At 36.8% G+C, this 15,510-nt stretch overlaps 1 protein-coding gene across 2 annotated transcripts in view; it reads right to left on the reverse strand.

Annotated features, from left to right (window-relative positions):
- Positions 1-7,541: 7,541 nt before the first annotated feature.
- Positions 7,542-15,510, reverse strand: part of LOC123239866 (protein-lysine methyltransferase METTL21E-like) — a 20,952-nt gene continuing 12,983 nt past the window's right edge. For both annotated transcript variants that reach the window (XM_044667181.1, XM_044667182.1), the window contains 3 exons: positions 10,633-10,799; positions 9,795-9,912; positions 7,542-8,113 (listed from right to left, as the gene is read on the reverse strand). In XM_044667181.1, the coding sequence (XP_044523116.1) occupies positions 7,710-8,113; positions 9,795-9,912; positions 10,633-10,799 (689 nt within the window). In that variant the 3' untranslated portion in view covers positions 7,542-7,709. The remainder of the gene's footprint in view (positions 8,114-9,794; positions 9,913-10,632; positions 10,800-15,510) is intronic.

The following is a 15,510-nucleotide window of genomic DNA, read 5'->3' on the forward strand; positions in this document are numbered from 1 at the left end:
AGTAATGTTTTCTTTGCTTTACGTTATCAGTTTTTTAAATGTCCTTGTGAACTAATACTGCTAAAAGTAAATTAACTAGACATGGGTTTTTTGTCATGGTTTTGCAACTAAACACATGTATGGCTTTACTAAACAAGTGTGTTGTGCTCAAATTATCTCCAAGGTCCATACTGACTCCAAATATTATGATGCTGTTACCCCTACATGGGGGTTTCTTAAACTCTTCTGTGTCATGGACCTCTTTGGCAATCTGGTGAAGCCTATGGATGTCATCTCACAATTATGTTTAAAATTGCATAAAATAAAACACATAGGATTGTAAAGAAAACCAGAAATAGTTATCAAAATATGTTTAATTCTAAAAATACATCCATAGGCTGCAAGTTAGGAATCTCTGGTCCAGAAGTTCCCAGTGATGCTCTAGGCTAGTAGTTAGAGGTTACTAACTCCCCAAAGGACTTTTATGCAGGTTATATCTATCAATATTTTTCCATATCAGATATTGAGGCATCAAAGAATTATTACAAAAACAGTTTGGACATTGAGGATCCCCTAAATGAATCTCAGGGACTGCCAGGAGTCTCTGGACCACAATTAGAGAACAATCATGAGACTAGAGACCAAATTCCTGAAATATGGACTGTAAGGACAGAAATAAAGCATTTGTTGTTGTAGGTTCTTCTGTTCAACTTTCAATGAACTCACTCAACCAGCTGCTTAGTCTGTTATGAGGTTTCACAGGCCCATCAACTCCTCATATAGCAAGAAGCTAGGGCTTGGGATTAAGTATGAAATGAGGGAAGCTGCTAAAAAAATTGCAGGAGACAAAAATAGCAATACGTGAAAGAAAATAAACTAGTCAATTCTGTGACAAAGGTTTTGGTTCCTGTTCATCATTTCTTGTGGTGAGTTGGCACAGCAGGGGTTGTTAAAATAGCCTGTGTCCTTCACAGCTAAAAGTAGGAGGTAGAAACTGTAATGCTCAAAAGTTATTATTTTGTTGATTGTCTATAATTAAGAGAGAGAGAAAATGTTAAAAAGAACTTGTAAGTTCTAAAATATTTATAGCAGCACTCTTTGTTGTGGCAAAGAACTGGAAATTGAGGGAATGCCCATCAGTTGGGGAATGGCTAAAGAAATTGTGCCATATGATTGTGATGGAATATTATTTCACGTGCAGAACCAAGAGAACATTATAAACAGCAACAGAAACATTGAAGGATGACTTGTGTCTGTCCACTTCCAGAGAAAGAATTGATTAATAGAAACAAGCAAGGCACAGTTTTATATATGAAAGTGTGTCATGTATATATTTTTTCAGTCAGTTGTTAAACATTTATTCAAACATTTACCAGCACACCGCTGAATCCTGTCTGTGCCACTAACACAAAAAAGCAAAAATCAGGTAACAATCTCTATTGAAACCTCGACAATGAGCAATGTTCATAGTACTATATTCTCAGAGAGAGACTGTAAGAATTAAACCAAGGCTTAGTGAGATTCACTCTAGCCCAGCTTGCCAAAAAAGGAAATCCCACACAAGGACAGTCATCCCTTGGGATGACGTAAATATAAACCAGTCCATGACTTTGATGCAGGTGAAAACAACGTGGCTTAAGAGAAACCTGTCGAGAGCTTCTCAAAATAGAGGCTGCTGAAATTAAATCAATGTAAATTAGGATTCAGGAAAGGGGGAAGAAACTGTAACAACCTGAAGATAAAGAACAGATGTGTACCCAGAAATTAGGTGACACACTGAAAACAGAAGGAGTGTGTGGGTGTTGCAATTTGGAAAAAAAAAAAAAAGAATGCTGTAAACAGGATGAAACAATGGAGATCTTGAGTTTGGGATGACAGCTTTGGAATACAGAAAAAGGTGAATTTTGAAAGGTGACACAGACAATATGATCCTGATTGTCCTTGGGAGAGGGAGGGATGTCCTGTCTCTCTTTCAGGAAAGTAGTCTATCAGGCAGACAAGTCCCCTGCAGGATTAACATGTTAGCTTCCAACTGGTTCTTATACAACCTGTATTGGTTTTTTAAAAAACACACAAAAGAGAAAAAAAACTTGAGATATTTCCAAAACCTTCATCTCTGACTCTATTTTCACCAAGGAAATTTCTGGTCTAAATTAAGTTTTTTGTTCCAAGAGTAGGGAGAAATGATACCAATATACCACATTACTTTTGTAGAGCACTCCAAAATGTTTTCATGTATATTAGCTAATTTGTTTCTCCTAAAAGAAAAAAAACCTGTTAGAAATGTTATCTCCATTTTATAGATGAAGAAACTGAGGTTCATAGAATTAAGTCACTTGGGCAAGGTCACATTTCTAGAGAGAAAGAATCCAGATCTTTGACATTCAGAATATTTCCATTGTACCTCAGTAACTAAAGAAGAATCAGTCCTCTTGGTAGAGGATCCCCTCTGTAAACTTAAATTAGGTCACCTTGTAAGAATTGTCAGTGAATGTCTCCACAGGGTAAAAAAGATTGATTTCTGTGCTAGATATCAACCTGTAAACTAATTGGTATCCTGAATACAGCATTGAAAAGGAAAGAAGGGGGTGAGGAAAGGAAATTGAAACATTATTGGAGTTGGAGGTAGGAGAAATGGGTTCAAATCTCACCTATACTATCAACTACCAGTGTGATTTTTACATAGGTCATTTAATTTCTCTGAGCCTCCATTGTTTTTATCTATCAAATGAGGAGATTGAACTAGAGGGCCTCTAGGGTCCCTTCCTAAACTAAATATATGACCCTAATTATAATGACCAAACTTAGGAGCAGACAAAAGCTGAGAAAATGCACCTTCATTCCTTCATTCCATGTGGGAGATTGGAGAGGTGGACTATTGCATCTGTTGTTGATGTCTTGGTTAATTTTATTGAACTATTTTTTCTCTTTCTTTTTTAAATTTGGTTTCTAGGTATGATTCATTGTATAAAGGAGACTCTATGGACATATTCAGAAATGAATCTGATGCAAAAACAAAAGGCACAAATAAAAATGGGAATCTGTCCAACCAACCACAGGATTATAGGAACATAGATTTAGAGCTGAAATGGACCTTGGTGATCACCTCAGTCCAAACCCCTTACTTTCCTGAAAAGAAAACCGAGGGCTAGAGTGATTAAGGGGCTTGAGTCCAGAGAGACTGGATTCATTATGGCGACCAGTGTGGTCTTGGAACCTTAGGCTTCGACTGCCTGATCTTCAGCTTTCCATTCACATTTAAGAAATTTCTCACTATCATCAATGTCTGCTTCATGAATCTCAGGTAGAGATTACTGCATATGTCAGTTATAACCAAAGATAGGAGAAATGAGGTGATTGAAATATATTGTGGCCAAAATTATCGAGTGAAAATGAATTAGTAATGATGAACTATGCCACCTTTGTTAAGTAATGGCAATCTGACTCCTTTAAGTTTAATTTTCCTTTTGATTCATGAGCAATGATGACCTCAGAGAATATATGAGATGCTTAACTAGGATTTTCAAAGTCCCCGAAAAACATTATACCTGTTTCATTATGTTACTAGGTCATCCAATTTTATCCTTCCTTTCAGAAAAAGGAAACCATTTTGATATTTCTTTTAGTAAGCAGAAGAGAAAGCATTTGAATCCAGGTCCTTTCAGCAATTTTTCCTCCATTGCATCATGTGGAAAAAAAGAAGATTCCTAGTGATTACTTTTGAAAGAAAACAGTTTAATAAACCTAAAGATTGAAATCTTGGAGGCAACCCCCAATTTCAATTAGCTATTGCTATTAAGACTGCTGAACTCCTAAATCTATCAGGGTGCTAGGACTGGTCTTTTAGCATACTATCAAAGCTTAACTCAGAAAATTACTACACAGCTTTGCTCTAGAGAGAAGTGTTTAATGTGAATTATCAGAATACAGACTATAAGGGAAGTCTTAGCTCAATAATAAGCATTCCAACCTAAATTGAATTTCCTAGAACTGTGATAGCAAACCTTTTAGAGATGGAGTGTCGCACCCCTCCCCACCACCACATGCTGGGTATGCCCCCCACCTTACCTCACACAGGGGATGGAGAAAGCACTCCTATTGGGCTGCTAGGCAGAGAGGTAGGTGAAGTGAAGAATGTCCTCAGTGAGTATAGAGAGGGGGAGGAGAGTGGCACAGGCACTCTGCTCCCTTCTAGCTCTGCCACCTGTGAGCCACCCACCTTTCCCCCCTGTGTAATCCCAATGGGCTGCTGGGCAGAGAGATGGGGATGTGAAAAAAAATGTTATCAGGCATGGTGGAGAGGGGGAGAGGAGTCACTCCACCCGAGTCCCTCTGCCTTTCTAGTAACAAACTCTGGGGCTGGGGACTGGGGAGGGAGGGTGGCTGAGTGCCCACAGAGAGCACTCTGTGTGCCATCTTTGGCACCCATGCCATGGGTTCGCCATCACTGACCTAGACCACGCACCATGGACAATCAGAGAAATCCTTAGCTTGACAACTCCTGTATCAATAACAAGATCTATAGAATAAAAATACAATCCTTCACAGTAATACTGGTACATTACTATGAAGAGAATGATACCAGATTACCTGCTTTACCCAGGGAGGTCAAGCCTTGGGTCAGTCTTCTTAGAGGCAATTTAATGCCTATCCATCATTGAAACCTGCCAGCAGATGTTGGTTTGGAGTCTCACTCCCATTAAGTGAATGGAGATCCATCTTTCTCCGCAGAGGCCGCAAAATTGAATCAAAAGGAGATTGCCTTAGGTGTCATATAAGATTTTTACTCCTTCTCATATAGGCAAGTGGAGACTATATCTGTGCTGGAAGAAGCTAGGTAGAGGAGGTAAAATCTTTTCTATTTTGCTCCTCTCCCATTTTAATATCCAGGAGGTATTCTTTTTGATTATGGCATTACAAAGGATATTAGAGCTGAGAATATCTTGGAACATTCTTCCATCATTTCTATTGGTGGACTGATTATACAATCCCCATCGTCAGTGAGGCCCATGATTATCAATAATGGGAAAAGCCAAAGTATCAGTAGACAATTATGGTATTATCAAAGAAAGGAAGGAGCTAGAAACACCTAAAAACAACAGTTCCCACCAAGTACCATCTTAACGGTTACTGAGCATTTTTGGTTTTGTTTGCTTTTTGCCCCTAACTTGCCTTGGCCTTTAGTCTAATCTTTAATGCATAAATACATATTCACATAGAACTTCAAATATCTATGTCTATATTTGTTCAACAGAAAAGCTTTAAAATGTATTCAGCCATATGTGTTCTGGCCACCTGAGATTAGAATTAGAAATCTATATCTTTCTATCTATATCTTTAACTTTATTGTTATTCAGTTGTTTGTCACGTACGACTCTTCATGATTCCATTTAGGGTTTTCTTGGCAAAGATACAGGAGGAGTTTATCTTATTTTACAGATGAGGGAACTAAGGAAAATAGTTATGTGGCTTGCCCTGGGTCACACAAGTAAGTGTCTGAGGCCAGATTTGAACTCAAGAAGATGAATCTTCCCGACTCTAGGCCAGGCACTTTATCTATGGTGCCACCTAGTTCCCTATGTCTTTAACAGACCCTTTAAATACCTTTAACCTATCCTTTAAAATATTTATTTCTAACAACTGCTTGAACACATGGGTTGATGCGGACATGATAGAGGATGTAGACTGGAAACAACCACACCAATGTAACTATCAATAATATGGAAATAGGTCTTGATCAATGACACATGTTAAAACCAGTGGAAATGCATACTGGCTATGGGGGGGGGGAGGATTGGGGGGTGAAAGGGAAAGTAAAAACATGAATCATGTAACCATGGAGAATTTTTCTAAAAAATAAAAATAAAAAATAAAAAAATATTTATTTTTGTTTCTATGTGTTATGAAATAATGACTTGGACCTAAGATATAGCAACCCTCAATATTGCAAATACTCTTCCATACATTTGAGTTCTAGCTTATGAAATGTCCTTGTGTGTAACCTGAATCCTACAGGTTTGATGCATTCCAGAGGTTAGCAGAATGCCCATATTGCAATGCAAAGAAAGACTTACTCGACTACTCTAGTAGACTACCAGGAAGTTTCTTCTATCTAATAGAGAAATAAATACAATATGAGTTTCCCCTTCCTTAGTCAATGTGGCAATAACACTATAGCCAAACATTTCTCCCAAAAAAAGAATAGCATATTCTCATCTTTCTGAAAATAATCAACTGGAAATTATGTCTATTTGAAAGCCATATTTATTTTAGACTATTCCATCAAAGTATGAAATATTCAGCTTTCATTTTAGTAAGAACATTGGGTTCTGGGAAGGTACATTCTCCTTACCCAAATAACCATGCACTATTGGGTCTGATTTCGTTGTATTATCCTTTATGTATTATCCTTTAACTAGAAAGAGACTCTAAGTTCAGTCTGTAAGGTGGCTACCTCAAATCAGGCAAGCTCTCCTTAACTTTCAGACTCAAGTACTAGAACTATGAGAATTGCCACCATGGGAAAAGCTGTCTTCTGAGCGATCAGACTCTGCATCTGATAACAATCTATATCATTTGAAAAGAGCCATACTGCTTCCTTGAGGGGCTCTGTGATAGTATACGAGTTTGGTATTTCAATTTGGGTTTTAACGTCAGGATTCTTATGACATTAACATGGTCTGCTGTGTGTTCGTGAGGTTCACTTAGAGAAGCAGTCAACAAGGATTCAGACAAGGGTTTTTATATGCCAGGCACTGTAATCAGTAATGGAGAAACAAAGAAAGACAAAAAAAATCCCTTTCTCTCAGAACTTACATTGTAATGAGGGATACCATATGTAAATAATAAGGCACATACAAGATATCCACAGAGTAGATGAAGGCAATTTGAAGGGAGGGGGATAAGTAGCTGGGGAGACTGGAAAGACCAAGACCTCCTGAAAGAGATTTGAATTGTGTCCTTAAGGAAACCAGGGAAATCTGGAAGGAGCTGTGTCATTAAGGAAGCCAAGAATCATCTGAATATAGCAAAGTGAGATAGTATGGAGAAGAGGGTCTTAATTTTTTCCCCCATATTATTGGACCCCTTTGGCAGTCTGATAAAAACCTATGGACCACTTCTCAGAATAATGTTTTTCAATTTATCAATCATTTATTTCAATGAAATAAAATATATATAACATTACAAAGGAAACCAATTATATTGAAAAGTTGTCAAGGTATTTTAAAAAAGAACTTCATGGACCCTAGGTTAAGACCCACTGGCATATAGGAAAAAAAAAACAAAGGGACCCAGGACATAGCTTTGGGGGACACTTAGTCAGTGTGGCATGACATAGTTAAGGAAGTAGCAAAGGAGTCTCAGAAGTACAGTTAAATAGATATGAGGTCAGCCAGAAAAAAAAAAGAGAGAAAGCAGTGTCACAAAAACCTAGAGAGGAAAGTACCTAGGGAAAAGTGATCAATAATGTCAAATGCTACAGTGAAGTCAGAAGTCAGGATTGAGAAAAGACCATTAGATTTGGCAATTAAGAGATCACTGGAAACTTTGCAGAGAGCAATTTCAGTTAAATGATGAGGTCAGAAATCAGATTGCAGAGGGTTTAGAAGCAAATGAAAGAAGATAAAATAGAGGCACAGATTACAGGCAAATGAAAAATGGCCTTTGTCCCCCTCCTTTACCTACCTGGGTATATCTTGGCAGTATTTTCAGATTGTTATCTGAGAGTATCATGCCCTCCTACAATTTTTCTTCATAGCTTTATATAATTTTATGTTCAAACTAGGGAAATTAGAAATTTCCTCCAGGTCAAACAGCTCCTGAAACCTATCCACAAATTTATTTTCCTTATCTAACCTAAATTTCATGACCCAGAGGATAATCGTGGTATCTTGACATAGGTGGTCAAAGGTGGTCAGGAGCTCATCCAGGAAGGGGTGGGCATATACAACATCTGTGGCTAGAATATAGTCAAAATGGTTTGAAGATTTGGGGAAGTTCTCCTCTAAAGCCATTCCCCAAGATAACTCCTTCACCTGAGGCTGATGCCTGCATTTCATTTTGGTGTTTCGGGAAACATTATACTGAAGGTTTCCAAGTAAATTGGGCAAGTCTGTGGCAATCACTCGAGCACCTGTAACACAAAGGAACAGCGGTAAAAGTCACCCCTTAAGTATGGGGTAAAATAGTCAATGATATCCACATCCAGAATACCCCAAAAGATTCAATAGCTTTTATTCCCCATGGGCCTAAGAACTCCAATAACATACACTGCAATGAAAGCCCATTCACCAAATGCGTATTCAAGTAGCATTTGACAATTCAAAATGTTAGACTTCCATAGTAGTAAAAGACAGATTTAAAAATAACTATTTAACTAGGTTTTTTCCATATGTGCCTACTATAGGCTAGGAAAAAGGATCTTTTCAATGAATGGTGTTAAAAATAGTGGCAATTATTCTATGGAAATGGTGAAAGTAACTAACAGTTACAGGGGCACACGGATTCTTTACCAATTGCCTACCTAAGCAAAGACTACCAGATCTTACCAAATTGAGCTCATAGTAGCATATTTAGGGGATCCACGGCTTGTATTTTCACTTTCAACTCTGTGAAAATAATGGACATCCAATTTGCTAAATCTACCTCCTAAGTCAGCAACTTATGGGTACAAATCAAATGTTTGGGAGTTAGATAGCAGAGTACATAGACTATAGGATTTGGGATTAGGAAGATCTGTGTTCGAAAGCTTCTACTAGCTACGTAATCCTTCCCAAGCCACTTTATTTTTCTCAGTTTCAGTTTCCTCTTCTATAAAATGGAGATAGTAATAGCAACTACTTCACAAAATTGTTATGTGGACTAAAGGGACAATGAATGTAAAGCACTTGGTAAAATTTAAGCTGCCATATAAATATTAGCTATTGCTTTTATTTTTACTCTAGAGATTCAGTTTCGTGCAACGAATTTTAATGCACAATAGCTTCTTGGGTGTTGGACGTGACTTTAAGAGTGTCATTTGGCCAGCTGGAAAGATACAAATCACTAAAACCTGGGGCCCTCTCAAGTTTTTAGAGTGCCAGATATGTACTTCTGAAGCTCACCAAAATCAAGACAGATTAACACCTGTACATAAAAAAATGAGAATAACTTAAGGCGACCAATTTTTTTTCTAATCTAAAGAGAAAAATTGAAACAGACTTAGGCACATCTATAGCACAGTATACATGGCTAGATGAAAAAAGGAGAGGAATCCAGAGAACAGGGTACTAGCAAAGGCAAAGTGAAAATGAACTAAAGAAAAATTCCAAGTGCAAATAGTAGAAGTAGAAGCAAATTATGGGAAGACAAGCTTCATTCTCAGTCCTTTTGCATGGTTTTTGAAACAAGTATTTCTTCAGAAAGTATTAGGAATTCAGTCCCCAAAAGGGAATGCAGAGCTATATAGAAGGCATGGGAATTTGGCTACTATCCACAGCATGTTAAAATCATTAGCAGATAGAGATTATGCCTGTCCCTAATTCCTTCCCCATCCTTCCACTTGGCAGATATTTTAGGGGGTGCTGCCCACTCACTGTTGGTTTATGATTTCTGTGACTTTGCACTAAATGGCATATAACTTTACCTTCCCAAAACAATCTGAAGGAGCTATTAACATTTAACTTTTAAGTTGGCAGATCTGCCTGATGAAGCCTATCAAAAGTGTTTGAAAAGTTATAATTAGGTACACAACATATTTCACCAGATGGTGATGCTCATTCATGTTATTTTTCATTAGATCCCCTCACTCTAGACAATCAAAAGTACCCACTTACCCAGTAAGCTTGCCACTATTGAGACTAGTCCTGTCCCAGCTCCAATTTCAATTACATTTTTGTCAGCCAGATTATACTCCTTTGAATTTGTTTCCAGAAAATGACAGAGAACGAGAGCCTGCGGAGTGAAAAAAAAGGAAATATTGTGCTAGCAAATCATAACTGAAAATGAAATTTCTTCTTTTATTGACCTAAAAATGTGCTTTGCATGGACTCTCCACCCAAGCATATATGCATCGATTCACCAAAAAAAATCCAATGAAATAAACCAATCTCCTTAAAGGAAACTATAAGCAAAAACTTAGAATAATCAAAAAATATGAAATTCAGTCATTTAGGTTCAAAATCCGTTTTCAAAGGTAGAGGATGGAGGGCATGGAATAACTTTTATGTACAAGGGCTCTTTAGCACGTGAATAAGGAGCTAACTGCTGGTTAGTTTTCATGTGAGGTAGATTAGCAATTGCCCTACATCACTTCTTTGAAGTTTGATGCCTTTTTAAAGGACTATGAATGAATTTATTTTCAGTTATTTGAAATGAACATAGCTAGTTTAGTATGAAAGGAGAAACTTTAATTTTCTACTCAACACCTGGAGTCATGAAAAACTAAATATCTAAACAGTGCTTTCTTCCAGATGTTCAACAATAATCTTGCAAAAAACCAGAAATGGGACCGATAAAAGCAATTTCCCCATTGTGTGGTATTTATACGTTAGTGTTGTTTCAGTTACCAAGACAAAGTAGGGAATCATGGTGCCCGTTATTTTCCTCTGCATGTTCTGTTACATAACAAGAACACTCTTTCCTGAAAAAAAATTTTAATATTGAAAATAATACCGATGGCCAGACAACAGCACCATAGCAATCAGTGGCTTCTGTAATTCTTATCTCATGTCCAGCAAAATGAAAACCTTTCCAGGATCTGGTTGTTATCAGAGATGGAAAAAAACATCTTGCCATGATCTCTGAGACCACCTGTTCATCTTCATTTTCTCCATTTTTGCCTGGAAGAAAAATAACAAGGAACAAATAGATTTTCATCAAAGTAATATGTTAGATATAGCTGCTTCTCTTTTTTCTTCTTTTTTCTTATTTCATAAGAAAAGGAAATATATATATAAATTTTTTTGGCTAACTAGGATTCAATAGGAAATTGGAAAGTACAGAGACATACTAAATATCATTTAACCTAAAGTTACCTCCTTGATGTTTAAGTGCAATAAATATTGATCCCCAAACTTAAATTCACCTATGTGACAGCACAGTTTATGAAAAAGGATCATGGAAGTTATAGAGTCACTATGATGACAAAACTATCTATCACTATTGTAGCCTTGTCAATCCATTCCAAAAATTAATCACCTGCAACTTTTTTTTAACTCTCTATAGATACTTTTTTTTAAAAAGCATTTAGATGGCACAGTGGATAAAGCACCAAGCCTGACTTCAGTTCACAACTGGCCTCTGACACTTACTAGTTGTGTGACTCTGGGAAAATCCTGTGTACCTCAGTTTCTCCATCTGTTAAATGAGATGGAACAGCAAATGACAAACCACTGAATTATCTTTGCCAAGAAAACTTCAAATGGGGTCACAAAGAGTGGAACATGATTGAAACAACTGAACAAGTAGTAAAATGAACAATCTTAGCACTCTTGAAAATGAAATCTACTCATCTGGAATAAAATGCCATCTTTCCTAAATAAGCACATGAAAATGTGCTGTAGAGTATCATGTACTCTATCAGGCATGTTAAATCTGCCCGTCCTTAGGGATATGACTTAGTACTCTCTTCTAATTTCTCATCATAATTTGAAAGATCACCCTGGCATGGATGTTAAATCCTGTGATTAACAATCAATTTTCAACTGGGTCATTTTCCTCAAAAGATAACTAATGATGAATCAGGGCTGTGTTTATATGTGTATTATGTATCCTTTTTCTATAGCATGTGACAAAATTGGCCATAAAATGCTACAAAGTAGACATTGTAAATAGGCAAAGTAGTTAGTTCTCTGTAGGATAGGTCTTGGGAGACTTGTAAAGGAAGCTCTGTCTGAAAATATCTGCCCACCAGCACGAGTCATAATCAATTATTAAGTGAATAACATTTGTCTTTAGTGCCACCATGATCATCTCGTTCTCTTTAGAGACATCTGTCTTCCCATACATTCAACAATAAAGATACATATGAATGAAATAATTAGTTTTTTATTAGGCTCTAGAAAAGACCTTTAAGGTCATCCATATAGTATAACCCCCACATCTTATACTTGAGCTTAAGTGACTTTGCTCATCATTCTACAAGTAGCAGATGCAGGATTTGAACCTAGATCCTCTGACTCCAAATTTAATCTAACACTCTTTACAAATATGGTCACTCTTGTCAAGAATTCAACAGTCCATTTGAGATAGCATAGGTATGGCAGCTAGGTGGCTTTATGGATAGAGCACTGGACCTGGAGTCACAAAGACCTGAGTTCAAATCCAGTCTCACACACTTATAGCTGTATAACCCTGGGCAAGTTGCTTAACCTCTGCTTGCCTTAATTCACTGGAAAAGCCAATAATTTGTTTCCAGGACATGATGCTGGTTTTAAAATGGAAATGACCAGATCTTGTGATGATCAAATGGATGGAACCCTTGTTTTCCACAACCTAAACTTGTTTTCCACAACCTCTCCAACCTAAAGAAAACATGCAGTACACGCAGCATAGAATGCATATAGGAAGAAATTCTGTTCCTGGGTGGAAAAAGATTGGAATTCTAGCCAGACTAGGCATCTCCTCTCAGAACTCACTCCAGCCCCTAAAGTCCCTGTGCAAAGAAGTTGAGGATGCCCAGCTCACAGGGATGATGTGCCCCAGTAGAAGGGGAGGAGCCAAAGAATGAGAAGGGAAGTTAGAGAAAAGTGGTTAGGATTGCAAAAAATAAATTGAAAAACCAAATGTCCAAGTGAGAAAACCTAAGTAAAAACCTATGTCACAAGGAGGAAAAAGCAAAGGCAGAAGAAAGAATGAATAAAAACTCAAACTCATGTCAGAATACAAGAATAAGTATTAAAGTATTATGCTATAAAGGAAACTAATTTCTGCAATGATATCATGAAGTAACAACAAGAAATTCTAGGATGGTACAGGAGAAAAGACACTACAAAAGAAGGCAAAGGATGTCATTAGATCAGAGATCAGAGCTCAGTGCAGAAGTTTAACCAAAAAACAGAGTACAAAATTTAAAAGACAAGAAAGATAGAATCATATAGAACTTTTTTGCATGAAGGATCTCAGTAGCTATTAACTCTAAGAAATATACAAAAAGAACTCTTACCATAAAATATCCAACAAATGATCATCCAACCTCTAGTCTCAAAGGCTTCCAAGAGTTGAGGGGAATCTCATCAACTCCTAAAGTAATCCATTCCACTTGTGGGCAGTTCTAATAGGAAGCTGTTGAGGTTTTTCCCTGATATCTAAATTTGTCTCTTTAATACTTCTGCCTATTACTCTTGATTTTGCTTTCTAGGGCCAAATGGAATCATTTCAATCCCTTTCCTATATGACATGTCTTCAAATACTTGAAGCCATTAGGACTAGATTAATGTCTAATACTGCCTGCCAAAATAAGCTCATATTGAATACGCAACCTAAATATTAAAGGCATGCCACTTTTTAAAATCAGAAGAGAACACTATCAGATATTCACATTCATGAATTCTTAACCAAACAAGAAATTTTTTTACCAATTATGTGTAATAAATTTCCACATAAGTCTTCCAAAGTTATATGATCCAAGTTTTCTCCCTCCCTTCCTTCCTTCTCCCCTCCCAGAGCTAGCAAACAATTCTAACAGGGTTATACATGTATTATCATGCAAAACATTTCCATATTGTTCATTTTTGTAAGTGAATAATCATACAAAACAAAAACCCCAAAACAAAAACCCAAATAAACAATTGGAAATTCATATACTTTCATCTGCATTCTGACTCCAACAATTTTTTCTCTGGAGGTGGATAGCATTCTTTGTCATAAATCCTTTAGGATTGTCCTGGATCACGGAACTGCTGAGAGTAGCTAAGTCTATCACAGTTATCATTCCACATTATTGCTGTTAGTATACAATGTTCTCCTGGTTCAGCTTATTTCACTTTACATCAGTTCATGTAGGTCTTTCCAGCTCTTTCTGAACTCATCCTGCTCATCATTCCTTTCAGCACAATAGTATTCCATCACTATCATATACCACAATTTGTTCAGCCATTCCCCAGTTGATGGACATCCTTTCACAATTTCCAATTCTTTGCCACCACAAAAAGAGCTGCTATTAATATTTTTGTACAAGTAGGCCCTTTCCCCTTTTTATAAGTCTTCTTAGGACATAGACCCAGTACTACCGATATGCATTGTTTTATAGGTCTTTAAGCATAGTTCCAAATTGCCCTCCAGTATAGTTGGATCAGTTCACAACTCCACCAGCAATGTATTAGTATTTCAATTTTGCCACATCCCTTCTAACATTTATCACTTTCCTTTACTGTCATATTGGTCAATCTGATAGGTGTGAGGCGGTACTTCAGAATTGTTTTATTTCACATTTCTCTAAGCAAGAGGGATTTAGAACATTTTTTTCATATGATTATTGATAGCTTTGATTTATTCATCTAAAAACTGCTTATTCATATCTTTTGACCATTTGTCAATTGGGGAATGACTTGTATTCTTATAAATTTGACTTAGTTCTCTATATATTTTAGAAATTAGTCCTTTATCAGAGAAATTTGTTATAAAAATTTTCCCAATTTGTTTTTTCTCTTCTAATCTTGGTTACATTGGTTTTATTTGTGGAAACACTTTCTAATTTAATATAATCAATATTCATTTTACATCTTGTAATGTTCTCTGTCTCTTATTTGGCCATAAATTCTTCCCTTCTCCATAGATCTGACATATTAACTATTCTATGTTCCCCTAATCTACTTATAATATCACCCTTTATGTCTTAATCTTATACCTATTTTGACCTTATTTTGGTATAGGATATGAGATATTGATCTATATTTAATTTTTGCCATACTCTTTTCCAATTTTCCCAGTAGCTTTTGCCAAATAGTAAGTTCTTGTCCCAAAAGCTGGGATTTTGGGTTTATTAAACACTAGATTGTTAAAGTCACTTACCCTTAATCTACTCCGCTGATCCACTATTCAATTTCTTAGTCAATACCAGATTGTTTTATTGCTTTATAGTATGGTTTTAGGTCTGCTACTGCTAGACCACCAGCCTTCTTATTTTTTCCCTTAATTAATTCCCTTGATATTCTTGATCTTTTGTTCTTTCATATGAATTTTGTTATTTTTTTCTAGCTCTATAAAAGTTTTTGGTAGTTGGGTTGATTTGGCACTGGATAAGTAAATTAATTTAAGTAGGATTGTCATTTGTATTATATTAGTATAAAAAGGAATTCTTTATTCCTTTTTTAATTTAATAGGGGACCTGGAGGTCCTCTTACCATAGAGATGTGAAGGGATAAACCAGCCCACAGTGATAGGAAGTAGGAACCAGGGAGCCCCTTGCTGGGCCAGACACAGTTGGTTGGGGCTGTCAGTTGCTGACAGTTAGGTCTGTCAGTTGCTGAGAGTGAGGGCTGCTGGGCATGAGTTGGTTGTTGGAGGTTGGTTGCTGGTGGTGTGGGTTGATGATTAGTTGTTGGGAGATAT

Source organism: Gracilinanus agilis, chromosome 3 (assembly GCF_016433145.1).
Source record: "Gracilinanus agilis isolate LMUSP501 chromosome 3, AgileGrace, whole genome shotgun sequence".
Lineage (NCBI taxonomy): Eukaryota > Metazoa > Chordata > Mammalia > Didelphimorphia > Didelphidae > Gracilinanus > Gracilinanus agilis.